The sequence below is a fragment of the Pezoporus occidentalis genome, unplaced genomic scaffold (assembly GCF_034315485.1).
Source record: "Pezoporus occidentalis ecotype Australia unplaced genomic scaffold, CSIRO_AGI_Poc_V1 ctg128, whole genome shotgun sequence".
In the NCBI taxonomy this organism is placed as follows: Eukaryota; Metazoa; Chordata; class Aves; order Psittaciformes; family Psittacidae; genus Pezoporus; species Pezoporus occidentalis.
The window spans coordinates 1,005,680-1,019,738 of NW_026913082.1; the positions used below are offsets into that span (position 1 = coordinate 1,005,680).

Sequence of the window (14,059 nt, forward strand, 5' to 3'; positions counted from 1 at the left end):
AATTACAGTTTTGAATTATAGTTGTAATGAATATTGTCATAATAAATTCTCTCCTCACCCAAAAGATCGATGAGGGATTCCTTCTGTACCACACCATGTTTTCACAAGTCACATGCAGCCACTTGTTCAATTTATAGCTTGCTTTCAGGCTGAAAGTCTCCACACATATTACATGAACTCTGGTGAACACGATTCAAAACTATCTGGTTAAAAACACCATGTTTCTAGATAATTTAAGATGAGATTTTCTGGGTAGCACAAGGGGTTTTCTACCCAAGTCAGAGGCACTGAGGTATCTAAATCCTTTGGGCAGCATGTCAAGCCATAATCTTTTCAAGGTGTTGCTCTACAGCTTGTTTCTACAGCTATAACTGCAAGAGGAAGGGATGCTGAAATGATAGTCAAAACAACGCTTTCGGAAGGAAGATCAGCCATTTTCAACACATTAGTCCTTATTGGAGTTGTAATGTACATTGATCACCAATATCACTTTAGCTCCATTTGCTATTGCTACAAAAGGGGATGACAATTTAAACAACTGCTTCTGGAATACGTGGCTGGTGTGCACAGCTTTGCTCTGAACAAGACTTCCAGTGAAAAATTAATCCATTTAGACACAATGGCTACACATTTTGCCGTATCTTTATTGCACTTTTACCACGTTGCAAACAATTCCACAAAAATGCTGCAAAAGTAAGCCTAGAGCTGCTGAAAGCAGCTTTTTACCCATATATGTATATATTTACACAAAACTATCAAAAGCAAAGTTGAAAAGTAGCAGCTTAGCTATGATAGTCTAGAAAGATAAAAGCTGCCACCTCCTTATGGACAAATAGTACAACTTGTCATTTTACATCACTTTGTAAAACCAACATTCAAGTATTCCTGTCAATGCACAATTAGTGAAATTCCCTTCTGGTAACCACTGTATTTATCTTTATTATAATTATTATTATTTTTTTCCTTTAAAAGTTCATAGTGCCTTAACCCTTTAAATGCTGAGTAGCTGGAGAAAATAAAAAGCATTCAATTCAAATAAGATACAGTGGATTAGAGCACTTAAAGGGTTAACACAAAATACTAAGTGGACTGTCACCACAAATAAAGTGTGAGTCACAAAACTATGCCGTCCCTCTCAGTTAAATTTGGTAGGTAGGTCTGGGGTTTCATAGATATACCATATATAAATACAAAATATTAAGTAAAGGCCTCCTTTCTATACAAAAAAGCACAGGAGGTGTTTTGCTATCAGGCTGTTGCCCGTCAATGATCTGAGTATTTTCTGAATCTTTCCATAATCTCTCTTTAGGAACTAATGAAAAGCATCACATTAGACTTATTTTTCTTAATGGACTAATCCTTTGCAGAGTCTACACTTTACCTACTTTGGGAACAATTATATCTCATTTCTGAATTCACTGAATTCACAAAATGGCATACACAGTCTTTTGCAAGACTCTATTTTTCTTTTTCCTCTTTGAATCTTCTTTACTTGGCTGGTAAAAAAGTAGTCTTGCGATTTCACTACCTCTCAGTCGTAACAGTGTTAACATCAGTGTTAAAGTCATTTTCAACCACATTGTCATAACCATCCTTTTCTATACAGTCACTAACAGCCTTGAGGACAATCCGCAGCCGCCTGTCCATTGCCTCCAAGTGAGGCTGGTAGAGAATGGGAGCTATTTTATCTTTTAGTAAAGATTCCTTCATCAAGAGACTGAGTTTGTATTCCTCCTTGGCTAACAACTGTAATCGCAGATAGGTAGACTTCCTTATTCTAAGAGAAAAAAAGAGAAGAAAAAATGCAAATTAGTGCTTTCCTCACTATTGATCTTGACAGGGCTAAAAGGCTTATAGTTAGCATAGCAGTAATAGTGTAAAAACCTTATTATGTGATCTGAAATGATGAGAACCAGGCACTGACACAGTCCTAATGAGCAGCTGGCACTGTCATCTGGTCAGTGACCTTTAGGAGCCCTTGGAGGTGGAGAGGTTTTGGAGTACAGCTGTACAGCCAAGTGCAGACAGCCTTCTTGTTCCTTGGCTGGGTACAGCACCAACTGCATCCGGAGCAGCATTCAGATGAACATGTCCATCTTGGCAATGACACACATGACACACGTGGCATTGAGCTGGGGCATGGGAGACAGCAGTGGGGGATCCTGCTAGCTCACCTTGCAGAGACACCTAGAGCCCTCACAGACACAGAGCTCACCCTGTGTTCCACTCGTGCTAAGCTGAAACTCTAATGTTACCTGAAAATCCTGGCCATGGGCACTGAGGAAAGCTGCTGTGAAGCATCTGAACAAGCTGGACTAAGCTTTGCCACTTGGGTTCCATGGGACACGTATTTTGTCCTTAAGCCTCTCTCACAGCCATGCTCCTGCAAGGTCCTGATCTCAAAAAAGCACTTAATCTGCTAGTGCCAACACTAAGGGTCAGCTTGGGTCAGGGTCCCTGGGTGGGCTCATGACATCTCTGCCTCTCCACGCTGTGCAATGAAAGATCAATTTGAACGTTTCAGTCCTGTTAGTGGGAACAACTGTATAAAACAGGAAACAGCTCCAGAGGTGAGGCGTACCTGCAGCACTGGTTTAAAGGCACCAATATGGAAAGTTCGTCATGGGAATATTTTCCAAACCTATTCAAAGATAAGAGCAAGAACATGAAAAAGGCTGTTTTAAAGACTAATTTCCAGCCCCCCCCCCCCCCCCCCCCCCAAGATTATTAAGGGTATTTACCCTCTTCCATTATCTAAGTGGATAATAAATGTGTCATTTCCAAACTTCTCAAAGGTTTCGTAGTGATGTCGATCCATGTTACCTATGGAATAAAGAGAGAAAAAAAAGACCTTTCTCACTCTGGCTTGCTGCTGAGCCTGCAGGTCAGGGCAATACAAAAGCCATGGTTCAGGAGGAAGCCCAGCATTCCTCAAAGTTCTGCAGGGCAGAGAAAGCAATGGATCTACCAAGCTCATATGCTTCTACTGTGGAAATCCCAAAGCGTTTGATAGTGGAAGATGGGCTGTTATGCCTCTGGAAGCTTTTCAAGCTCTCTGTAGCTTTTAAACTTAAGCTCTAGAGGACTTACCAGAAGACAAAGCCAAGCTTCCCACCTTTCAGCAACCCCTCCTAGGGTATGCCAAGGAAATCCCTCTCAAGTACGATGGCATCTCAACTGTCTGGGGAGCCTGGTCATCCATAAGGTAGCTATGTCCTAAGCCAGCAGAGCTTCACTGGTGAAAACGAGCCCTGCTGCTCCAGCCATGGGTCAGTATGGTATGGAAAGCAGCCATGGTATGCATAATGGATGTGAGGATTAGCTTAGGGAGAGGAAAATGCATCCTTCAAGCAGGGATGTTAATCCATAATATTGTATTAATATTATTGCTTGCCAATATTGTATTAAACTTTTTGAAGCATGACTAAACATCCTGGTTTCCCTCTAATAAGAACTTTGGACAAAGTTCTGTCTGCCTGCAAAGCCAAAACAATGTTATGGCTCTAACATGGATCAGGATGCTACTGCAGCAGTAGACCTGGACAGCTCTCTTTGGGCACCCATGACAGGCAGACGTGATCTACTTTTTAAGGTCAATGTGCAGAGCACTGGTGCCAAGCTATGAATGGTGGGGGTCTTGAGCCACTTAGAGATGCCACATATGGTTCCTGAGCTGTGATTTGGCCTCTCCTGCTGCTGCCTATTGCAGAAATCTCAGTATTGGCCATGGCCAAGGATATGTCCATGCTGACATGTGTCCAAGGATCAAATATGTATGTTGGCTTCTTACAGCTTATAATTGCAGCAGAACAGGTCTTGTGTTAGAATGTCTTGATGTTAACCACTGAATAGGTTTGGAATAGGTCACTATCACCTGCTTGTTAATAATGTATTTTATTCCAATCAGGTTAATAAACAGAAAAAAACCCTTCCTGATACATACCAGCGTTGCTTTTGTGACAAAGCAACACCTCTTGTATTTTTTTCCCCCTCTGACAGTTTACAGAGCAAACAGCAGTGAATACTACTGCAGGCTGAAAACAATATGCCAATAATGAGTAGACTTTGCATATACATCCAGCAGCTATACACTACAATGGTAAAGCACTCACTAAAGCCAACTATGAAGCCCTTAATTGTTGTGAAGGAGACTAGCCTGACCTGGCCTCATCATCACTCTGCATTTCTGAACATCTCTGGTCCTTTAATCTGCACTGATGGGAATACATAACCATGTAAATCTGCATTTTCTCATAATCACCTAGAACAGCACATACAGTAAATTCAGCTTCAACCATGCTTTAGCAAAATGCTGAACTATGCAGAGTGCTGTAGAAAGAAATAGTTCTTATCCTAATCAAGTATTGCATTTAATTTTTGAAAGAGATGAAACATACCCATTAGGAAATCAAAAACTGTCATATCCATTATATCCAGAATTCTGGTCCCACTGTCATACGGGGGTGTTTGTTTAACCTCTTCACAGTAATCTGGATCAACTTCCCATCTGGAAAAGCCAATGTTTTGATATTTTATGTGACATACAAAGCTTACTGAGTATTAAAAAAAAAAGTTATTTTGCAAACATCTAGTTGTATCATGTTCGATTGAGGACAGGGTCAAGTAGCAGCAGCAAATTTTGAAGGCTGCTTCCAGTAATGCAGGCAACTGACAAAGCCTGACTGATGAAAAAGGAAGAAAATCACAAGACTCAAAACTATCTGGCTAATAGCTTCAAGATTTAGGAAACCAGCTGCACCATCAGTCATATGATGAAAACATCTGAGACTTTTGTTTAGGGCTGCTGATAGCAGTGAATCTTTCTCCCTCTTATAGGACTTCTTAGGCAGGTCCCGTTGCATCCTGTCAAAGCCACTGGAGATTATGCCACTGAAGGTCCTTTCAGGTTCAGGACCGTAAGCCGGAGCTCCTTGCAAGTGTAAGTACTCTGTTCCTTCCCAGAAGCTGGACCAGGTGAAGAAATGCAGATACTCTCCTAAGCCTCAATGCTTTAGATCAGGCAAGGTCAGGAACTGCTGCACTGTTGTATTTCCCTATTGCCCTTCGCAGCTGGCAAACCCTTTGCTCACCACTACTCACTCTGCTTTCTTGCGCTTGTGGTAGGAACGTCTCCAAGGGTTTCTCCAGGTTTTCCTTTTAGCTAAAGACAAATCGGGTAGGAAAGCAGCCAGGGACCCTTCGATCTGATCTGGTTTTCCACACAGGGCATGCTCTGTTGAGCAGTAGTAGGAGCATTCCCCATAGAAGCAGATGTTGTTGGCTGGAAAATAAAAGAGAAGAGTTTTAAAACCTGTGCTTAAATTAGTGTTCAAGAATTCATAAAAGCACTGGTGTTTGTATGAGCAGAAATAAATCTCAGACCCAAAACCCTGCTACCACACATAGTTTTCTTCCACTGAAACCACTAGAAAGACATTCATTTCAGTGGCTGGGATCATACCGTATGCTGAGCTCTCTCTGACTATTTCCAGTCTATTTATATTCCAAAAAAACAAATGTAAGGGTTTGAGGTTTTTTTTATCCTTTCCCTTCTCCCTTCATTTTCCCAGACTGATACATCCTTCGGGAATATTTCTTATGCCAGGCTGGAACCCCAAATCCCACAGCTGAACAAGTGGCACGTGCCCAAAATTAAGTCACCTTTCAAAATCTTGGCTCGTTTAGGACAGACAACAATGTTTCATTCATTTACTTGCTGGTATGAGAAGAACTGGCAGTTTTACTAAGGAGAATTATTTACCATGAAGGCTCACGTGGGGGTATGTGTGGAAGGTGGAAACAGCGCAGATGTAATTCTGTCAGCATGCATCCCAAACACAAATTTCTTCCTCCACACATCACGTTACTCCAACAACCACACAAAAAGAACTTGCAGCAGGTTCTGGAGCATGCGTTACTTTAAAACCTCCCCAAAGTTGCCACCACATATTTCTGTACCAACAGGAACAGCCACTTCTTTACAAGAACACCCTTCCCATGTGAATTCACTGGTGGTGGGAGAGATCAGCTCATCCCCCAGTCCCAACACTGGGATATGAACAAGAATAGGAGCACACCGCTGATCTTCTTGTCAGTGTGCTACAACTCTTTTGTCATTGCTTTATGCACATAAAATGTCATTAGAGGAAGACTGTGCCCTTTCCTTATGGTTATCCATGAAGCTGAGAAGTCACATTGCTTCCTAATTCCCCACAAGGCCTCTAAATTCAAATACTGCTTCTGAGCTGGCGTCCCTTTGGGCAGGCTCAGCATAAATGAGGCAGGAAGGGCTGGTGAATTTTCTGCCTGCCACCCATGGCTTGGAGAGGTAAGCTGGTGGGGTTTCATCGCAGTGATGCCCTGCACCACATCACCCTGTACATCACTGTGATGTCCCCCTCCTGCTCAGACCTGACCTGTGGCCAGCAAAGTGCCTGGTGGAGATGGTACATTGCTGGTGGGCAACGCAAGGGAGACAATGAGTCAAGAGGACAGGGAGCAAGCCTGACCCCAGTGCTCTGGAGATCACAGAAGGGAAGGAGAAGCACAGCAAAGAGCTGCAATCGGGGAAGGAGGAGCAGGAGAACATGGAAAAACTATAAGGTCTTTTGATGTTTTTGATTATATTAATTAGGTGCATTATCTGGGACTGACTGCTGAGCACAGAATTACTATAATTGGACTATAAGACTGATGTGTTACTTCTAGACAGTTTGTCTCAGCTTTTCATTTCCAGGCCTCTATTGATGGCTATCGGATTTGTCCATTAAACTGTGATTACTTTACTGTGGAGACAGCCTTTTCAAATCCCTTTGCTGTGACTGACTCATAAGGACCACCCATCTATCTGTGCTCAGGAACAACTCCAACCCAAACTGTATATTTACATTCACAGGGTTGGCTCATACCAGTTAAATATATCCTGACTCAGTCCAGAAATACTTACCCTGTGGTCAAAAACCTTGTTGACAATTACTAAAAGAAAAGCGTTTCAGGAAAGAAAATGAGGAACAGAAATTACAAAAGGAAGGAAGGGAGCACTCAGCATGACTGTACTTCTAATTTTGTAATTTAAAGTGTTTTAGCATGCAGAATACCCTTAAAAATTCTTTCAAAAGCTTTTTATTACATACAAGGCATACTTAGTCCCTTAACATTTTAATTAAAAGAACAGTAGTTTGAGACTTCCCATGAGCTAAGAAGTGACCATGTCCTTGGTCAATAAGCCACTTGGCCATTTCCTATGAACCCCAACACAAGTCTTTTTGCTGCTTAACACCTAATAATGTCTGAACAGAAACCCCACTCATTTTTCATTTTAAGTAACTCAGTGATACATATCTCTGAAAGTGAAGTTTTGAGAACTTTTTACGAATTGCATGCAGAAAAAAACCAATCACAGTTAGGGAAACTTGGGCTGGAAGAGACTCTGGAGGCCTCTGCTCCAAGCTACAGCTTCAGGACAGCTTTTCCAGGCTAAAAACCACCTGAAGCCCTCAGTTTTAACTTGTTCATTAGATGCACGAGCTCCAGGACCATCTCAGTGGCTCTCCTTCAGACTTGCTCATTTTAAAATCAAGTGTAAAGTCAACATCTAGGCAAACCCAACCTAACGCAAGCTCTGGGCGCTCTGCCCTGCACTTTATAACCTCTCATGGGTTTCCTTTTCAAAAATGCTATCACAGCATGGACTTGGCATAGCTTTTGCAAGGCTAACACAGGTGCCTCAACTCTGCCTTTGATCATCCTGGCAAAAACCAGGAGGGCTTCAAGACTCCTCTGAACCTCTTCCATAATTCAGGATGAAAGCAAAGAGTTGTCCAAGCACTGTGGGCAGCACTGCCAGCTACAGGTGGCCTGCAAATGGGAGGATCATACTGGACCTTCAAGAAGGTTGGGATATTCTCAGCCAGTAAAAACTGGGGAAAACCATCTGTGATTTATACTCTTAGAAGAAATAATTGAAGACAAAGTATTTCAAGGGGTGCCAGGCTCCCATAAGGGATGATTTATAAGAAAACACATACAAAGGATGCCTGCTGCAGGTTAGCACAGAAGAGTTAGGAAATATAGAGCTCCCTTATTTCTCAGGTGGTGGGAAGGGCCCTCCCTTGCGCTTCAGTGAGGGTTTATGCTTTCACTGAATTGAAGCTGCTTGTGCTTCAGCTCAGCTGTGTCAGCATCACCCACTCAGCTGTGCAGGGAGGGAACCCACGCAGATTTATCTTGATCACCTGAGACAATTTCTCTTCCCGGGTTTCTATGACCTGGCTTCCACCTGGCAGCTGGAAGCCAATGCTGGGTTATCTGCCACCGTAACCAGCAATGCCCCTTGCACGCTATCACAGCCTCTGCTGCTCACTATGTAAATCTGACCTTTCAAAAAAGGAATTATATTAAACACAGCATTTTGCACAGTGGGAAGATAAATACTGTGTTTAATAGTTTGCTTCTGACTTTAGCATTAGGAAGAATGAAGCCCTGCTCCATACTGTCAACAAAAGCAACTGGGACTAATCATTTGACAGTAATCACACATTTGTATCCAGATGAATCTTCAGGAAGGCTCTGGGGCTATGGCAGCGACGGCATTCGCTGCTGCAGCGACACAGCCAGCATGTGTGCTGCCTGTACCATGCCGGGCCGTTCATCCCTACTCCTGCTGGGCTCCTCTAGCTATTGATTTTCTCACAGAGCCCCCCATTGCCTGCAACGGGAGCCCAGTCCTCCAAGCTACGGTAAAATGTGTCTTGTCATTAAGACAGCAAACTTGCTGTAAAACCACAAATGTATTTCTTAGCGAGAAGTTACTTTCAATGGCAAAGCTTTTTCTGCCAGCTGTTACTCTTCCTGTGGTCCCAGACCCGTGGTACTTACTCTCCACTGCTCCCATCGGATTTCTTGGGGTAGTGGAGGTGAAAGGATGCTGCATCTCAAGTTTCTAGTAAAGAAATTAATTGCTTTGATTGATACGGAATAGGCATCTTGATATGTCTATCCTAGTTCTTCTCTACAGGCAGTGAGATGAAGTAGCCTGAATTCTCTGGGGAAACATTCATTTCTAAGGTTTCTCAAAAAAAAAAAAAAAAAAGAAGAAAAAAAAAGGTACCAAATATAGGAAAGCACAGTTCTCATTTAAGACTTCAAGGTGCAGTAGCAAGACTCTTCGAAACCCTAAATAGGTGACCCACATTCTGCACAGCAGGCTGAGGGTGAAATTACAGCTACAGACACGAACCCAGGGCTGAACCAGCAAATCCATGCTGAGAGCAGGGTTTGGCCTTTTGAAGGCAAAAATAAGGGGGAAAGGGGAAACGAGTTCTATTGGAGTGTGGTCTTTCTCTTCCCATTAAAATTGCCCAGCCCCTATGGTCTTCTTTCATCCAGTAGAAGTGTTTCCATACATATCCCTCTCCCTAAGAACACCTGCAAAAGAAGCAACCGCCAGAAATCTGTGTTCCTGCAGAGCGGGTAGGAACAGCAACAGCAGCAGTGCTGGCAAACCAGAAAGGAGGGATGCTCACGCATGCTGAAATGTGCAAATTTGCAGCATGCAAACTCCTGCTTCATTACAAAATGAAACCATTTCTCCTAAGCACTAGAGAGGCCAGAGAATCCCAAGCAGTGTTTTAAATGTCTGATTTCATTATTTGAAGATGAATGGATGCAATTCGTAATGAAATCCATGCAAAAATCATGGTCTGGTGATTGAAACTCCAGCTAATCGCAACAATTAAAAAACAGAGTGTCTGTGTACTCATCTGCACATTTTCTGTGTGCCATCCTGATAGCTGAACAATAATTCTTCTCAGGAAGAAAAGGAACAAGTGGAGATAACCTTAAAGCAAACCGCTTGGCAGAGCAATTCTTCTATTGAGATTTGCATGACTGTTAACAGAGGACATTCAGCAAGCTTGTGCAATTGGAGTACTGGAAAGAATCCTGAATATTTACTAAAGCAATGCATGAAAAGATCTTTCTCTTACCTGCTCAAAATAATAGGTAATGCAGAATTGCTACTGTTTGCTGAGAGAAAAAAATCCATAATCCCTTGGAACTGGTTAATATGAACAAAAACATAGTGCTTACTAGCTGTGTAACATTGATTTCTTTAAGCTGCTGCCTCAATTACTTCCAAAACGAAGGCTGACATGATTAATATGTCTCTTTTTTTCCTACCAAATTACCATTCATTTGTAGGAGTAGCAGGGCTACTGCAGTCTGCCCTGCTGCAAAGGATGTAAAATTAATTTAAATAATTACTGACCTAATTCCATTTCTCATGTTTAGCCCAAACTGCCTGGAAGTGCACTTTTCTGCAATCTGCTTTCTCTCTGATTGCAGCCTAATGCATCAACTGACCTGCCCATTCACAGCCATTTCCACTTTCCAGCGGAAGAAAGGATGCTCCTCTACAGCATGCTTTGAAGCTACAACTGCCTGCAGCTTCCTGGCCCTGATTTCCATTCCAGATGGGACAAGTGAGACAGCCCAGGCATCGAAATGCAGGTCCTTGCTGGTCCAGGGAGTAACACAGTATACTGATGAGCATCATCAATATTTACCTTTTGAGGGTTTCCACTGCAAGCAGTGGTCTCCCAGCCCAATGGGAAAAGCTTTCTGTAAAATCCATTACCTTTGGTGCTCCTTGGGTGCAGGGAGGCATGCATACATTGCCAGCAGGCCCCATGTGCCCCCATGACCATTGTCACTGAGAGCCTCTGGGGATGCAGATAGAGAGACACAGCCAACTGAAAGGGAGTCGCAGAGTGGTCTCGGTCTCAACAGCTTAATGCAGGTGCACAGACTTGCAAGTATCTCTATGTCATACCTTGATTTCTCATCTTTGTAACCAGTTCTCCCCCAAAACCAACTGAATTTGCTGTCCCTCATCTACCAAAGGGACCAAGTCAGCCTGTTCCAGTCTTCCCCCTGCTCCATCTTTACCTTCCCAGGCCATGCGGCTCACCCTAGCACCCTCCTCTTCCTTTTCTACCCTCAATCTGCTGCTTGAATTGCCTGCTAGGTTTATGAATTTGTTTCTAAATGCTTAATTTAGGAACTTTATTACTTCTTCATTAAGCATTAATTAATGCCTGCCTTTTAAGGTCAGTACGAAATACAAGACAGAGGTTTGGCATATATTAATGAGAATCCGACTAATTATATTAGGGACTTGTAAAGAAGAACTCTGACAAGTAACCAACATGATTTAAACAAAGTATATTGATTTAGGAAATGTAAAATTGAAAGAAAAATTAATTGCTTAAGTGTTTTGTTCTCCAAAAAAGCCTGATTAGCTAATCAAATATTTTAATTAAATTTATCTGAGGCCTCTAAATAAATCTGAATAAAGGATTATGCTTGGATCATCCCCTGGATGTCTGGAATTTCATAATTACAAGATAAAGATCTTCATCCAAACCAACAGCCTTAACTCTGCATTGCTCTGGCTGCTGTAAGCTGCTCAATACTTGAGTACAGTTTTGTACTTCTCAGATATCATTCAACTTCACCCCAAGTCTTGATATATAAGCTGGGAAGGCTAAAAAGCAAGCAAACCTACTAATCCATGTCTTACTAGCTAAAACAGGAGTAAAATGGCTTATATTTCAAATGAGCCAAAGTACCTTGGGTGCATAAAGTTACAAGAGGTTTTTTCCCCTTGTTTTGTGTGTGATTGTTTGCCTACAAAACCCCAAGAGAACGCCTTCATCATGTACTGTCACCACGAGTGTACATGTAAAATTGGAGCACTCATAACACAGGGTAAGATGAAGCCTTTTGCAATTATGTAATGTATTTTACAAGTGAAGTTACTGGAATAAATAACTGCCTGCTCAACTGTGTCCTGCACAGCTGAACATCAATATGAAGCTATGAGTAACAGCCATAATAATGACTTTATTGGTGATCACACAAGTGTGATAAACATTTTAAAAGTGAAAGCTCTGCAGTGACAGGGCTCTGGTTTCTGGCTAACAGCAACAAATTACAGTTACGTCAGGAGAAACTGTAATTAAGTCTTTGGACCTTGACTTAGGGATAAATAGCTTCTGGCCAATCACACACAGTGCGAGGGAGAGATCTCCAGAGATTTCTGCTCCAGATTGCCAGTTACACAAGTCACAGCCTGAGTTCAGCAAAGCACATTGGCACACAGCTGAAATAATATGAGTTGAACCCACTGGAACATAGCTGCATGCTTTAAATTGAACATTTCCCTATATATGCTTTCTCTAAGAAGATACTTAAGCATGTGGTTTTGTGCCTTAACTCAGACCCTTAATTTCTCCACCTCTGCATCCCAGCTGCTAAACAGAGATGATATCACTTTCTCCCACCCTTTGCCCATCTTTATCTATTCCAGTTGTATATTCTGGTGAGCTGGGCAGGGTTTTACCCTGTGTTTGTAAAATCCCCGCCATGTGGAGCTACATCCTTGGCTAGGGCCACCAGATGTTGTGAAAGAATGAAGAATAATAGAGAGCGGTGTTGGTTCCTGGGGTCAGCCTGCAAAACAAGAACAAGGACTGGGAACAATTCAGGTCATTCCTACCCTGACCTCTACTCAGTGGAGAATTTGATCTGGAAGCAGGATATCTTACACATCTATTTGCTTGGGTTTTTTTTTTTTCAAACTCCTGTTGTAAAAAAACCTTAAGTACATGACTCTGAGAAAATTAGGTTTTGGTCCTCCAGTCAAAACCAAGAAATAAATGCATCTGGCCAACAGAAGTGACAGATCACATTGCAGTAGAAAAAAGTTCAAATAACTAATGGGGTAAGTAATAAGATTTGGGGTAAACTGAGAGTAACAGAAGAAATTGCTTTAGAAATTGCTCTACATAAAACATTTGTTGAATACATTGCTTTTGTGAACATAAAAGCCTGTCTCTGTGGATAATTTGTCAAGGGGAAAAGGCATTCAATTCAAAACAATAAAGTCTTCTTTGTAGGCTGTGTCTCCACATTTATTTTTATTCAAAGGTCTAGAAGACAGTTCTATTAGAAATATCTGAGCAATTAAGCAGTCTACACATCGTTCCCTTAAGTACGTGTTCAGCAGGATAGAAAGAATATAGTGTTATTTTGAAGACTACCTGGTGAGATGAAAAATGTTCTCCACAGCTTCTTGTCACGAGTAACATCTCGTATTTCCCTCGTCATGTTAACCAGTCTACCTGCAACTGGTGGCACACGACGGAAATCCAGGATCCTGGAAGAGAAAGAAAAGAGAGAGTTTATGTAAAGGATTAAACTATAATAGTGATAGTTTTTAGGAAGGCTCATTACACTCTGAAGGGACATTTATCTGTGGTCTTCCTGGAGTAAAAAGCCCATCAGCTTTAAACTAGATAATCCTTTGTATAATATATTACAAATTATGTCCTGAATATGATTAGCTCTGACTTGCCTACATAGTATGGAGAAGATGCAAAATACAGAAGAGCATCAGGAGACACTGTTCCATGAAAAAGGTGAAGGTACGTAAAATTCCAGATAGTAGAAACTTATTTTTGACTTTGTGCCACTTCAGGATTGTTATAACATGCACTTTGCTCACCACAAGTGACTTGAGGAATGGGATTTCAGCCTCTTTCTTCCATAAACTCCATCTATTTTTTTTCTTTTCTGACAGTCTTAGTAATTGTTTGATTTATTTGCTTCTGCTCCTGTCTCTTTTAATACCCTTATACCAACCTAAACAATCTTCCTGAGACCAAAGATTTTCCTGCTGTCAAAGGCTGAGTGAAGAGCCTTTTTCTACTCCAAACTTCCCTGCCTTAGTAGATTAAAAATTCCCTACAAAGCATTGCTATTAGATACAGTAAATGAGCAAAGTCCCCATACAAAGCCTCGCCACAGGTGGTGTTTCTATGTCCGCTGTCTGCTGGTAAGATTTTATATGTTGGGTAGCAACTGCTTTTTCTGCTTAGTGTGTGGATATTTAACATTTCTTCCTGTAGGAACTCCATGAATGTTTTTTTTTCCTATAGCACCATCTGCTTAAAATGGCAATATAAAATGTAAAGCAGAAGGGATCAACACCAAGGTC

At 41.7% G+C, this 14,059-nt stretch overlaps 1 protein-coding gene across 2 annotated transcripts in view; it reads right to left on the bottom strand.

Annotated features, from left to right (window-relative positions):
- Positions 1–624: 624 nt before the first annotated feature.
- Positions 625–14,059, bottom strand: part of FAM20C (FAM20C golgi associated secretory pathway kinase) — a 59,974-nt gene continuing 46,539 nt past the window's right edge. For both annotated transcript variants that reach the window (XM_062607997.1, XM_062607998.1), the window contains 6 exons: positions 13,104–13,219; positions 5,101–5,281; positions 4,398–4,507; positions 2,742–2,823; positions 2,582–2,641; positions 625–1,777 (listed from right to left, as the gene is read on the bottom strand). In XM_062607997.1, the coding sequence (XP_062463981.1) occupies positions 1,525–1,777; positions 2,582–2,641; positions 2,742–2,823; positions 4,398–4,507; positions 5,101–5,281; positions 13,104–13,219 (802 nt within the window). In that variant the 3' untranslated portion in view covers positions 625–1,524. The remainder of the gene's footprint in view (positions 1,778–2,581; positions 2,642–2,741; positions 2,824–4,397; positions 4,508–5,100; positions 5,282–13,103; positions 13,220–14,059) is intronic.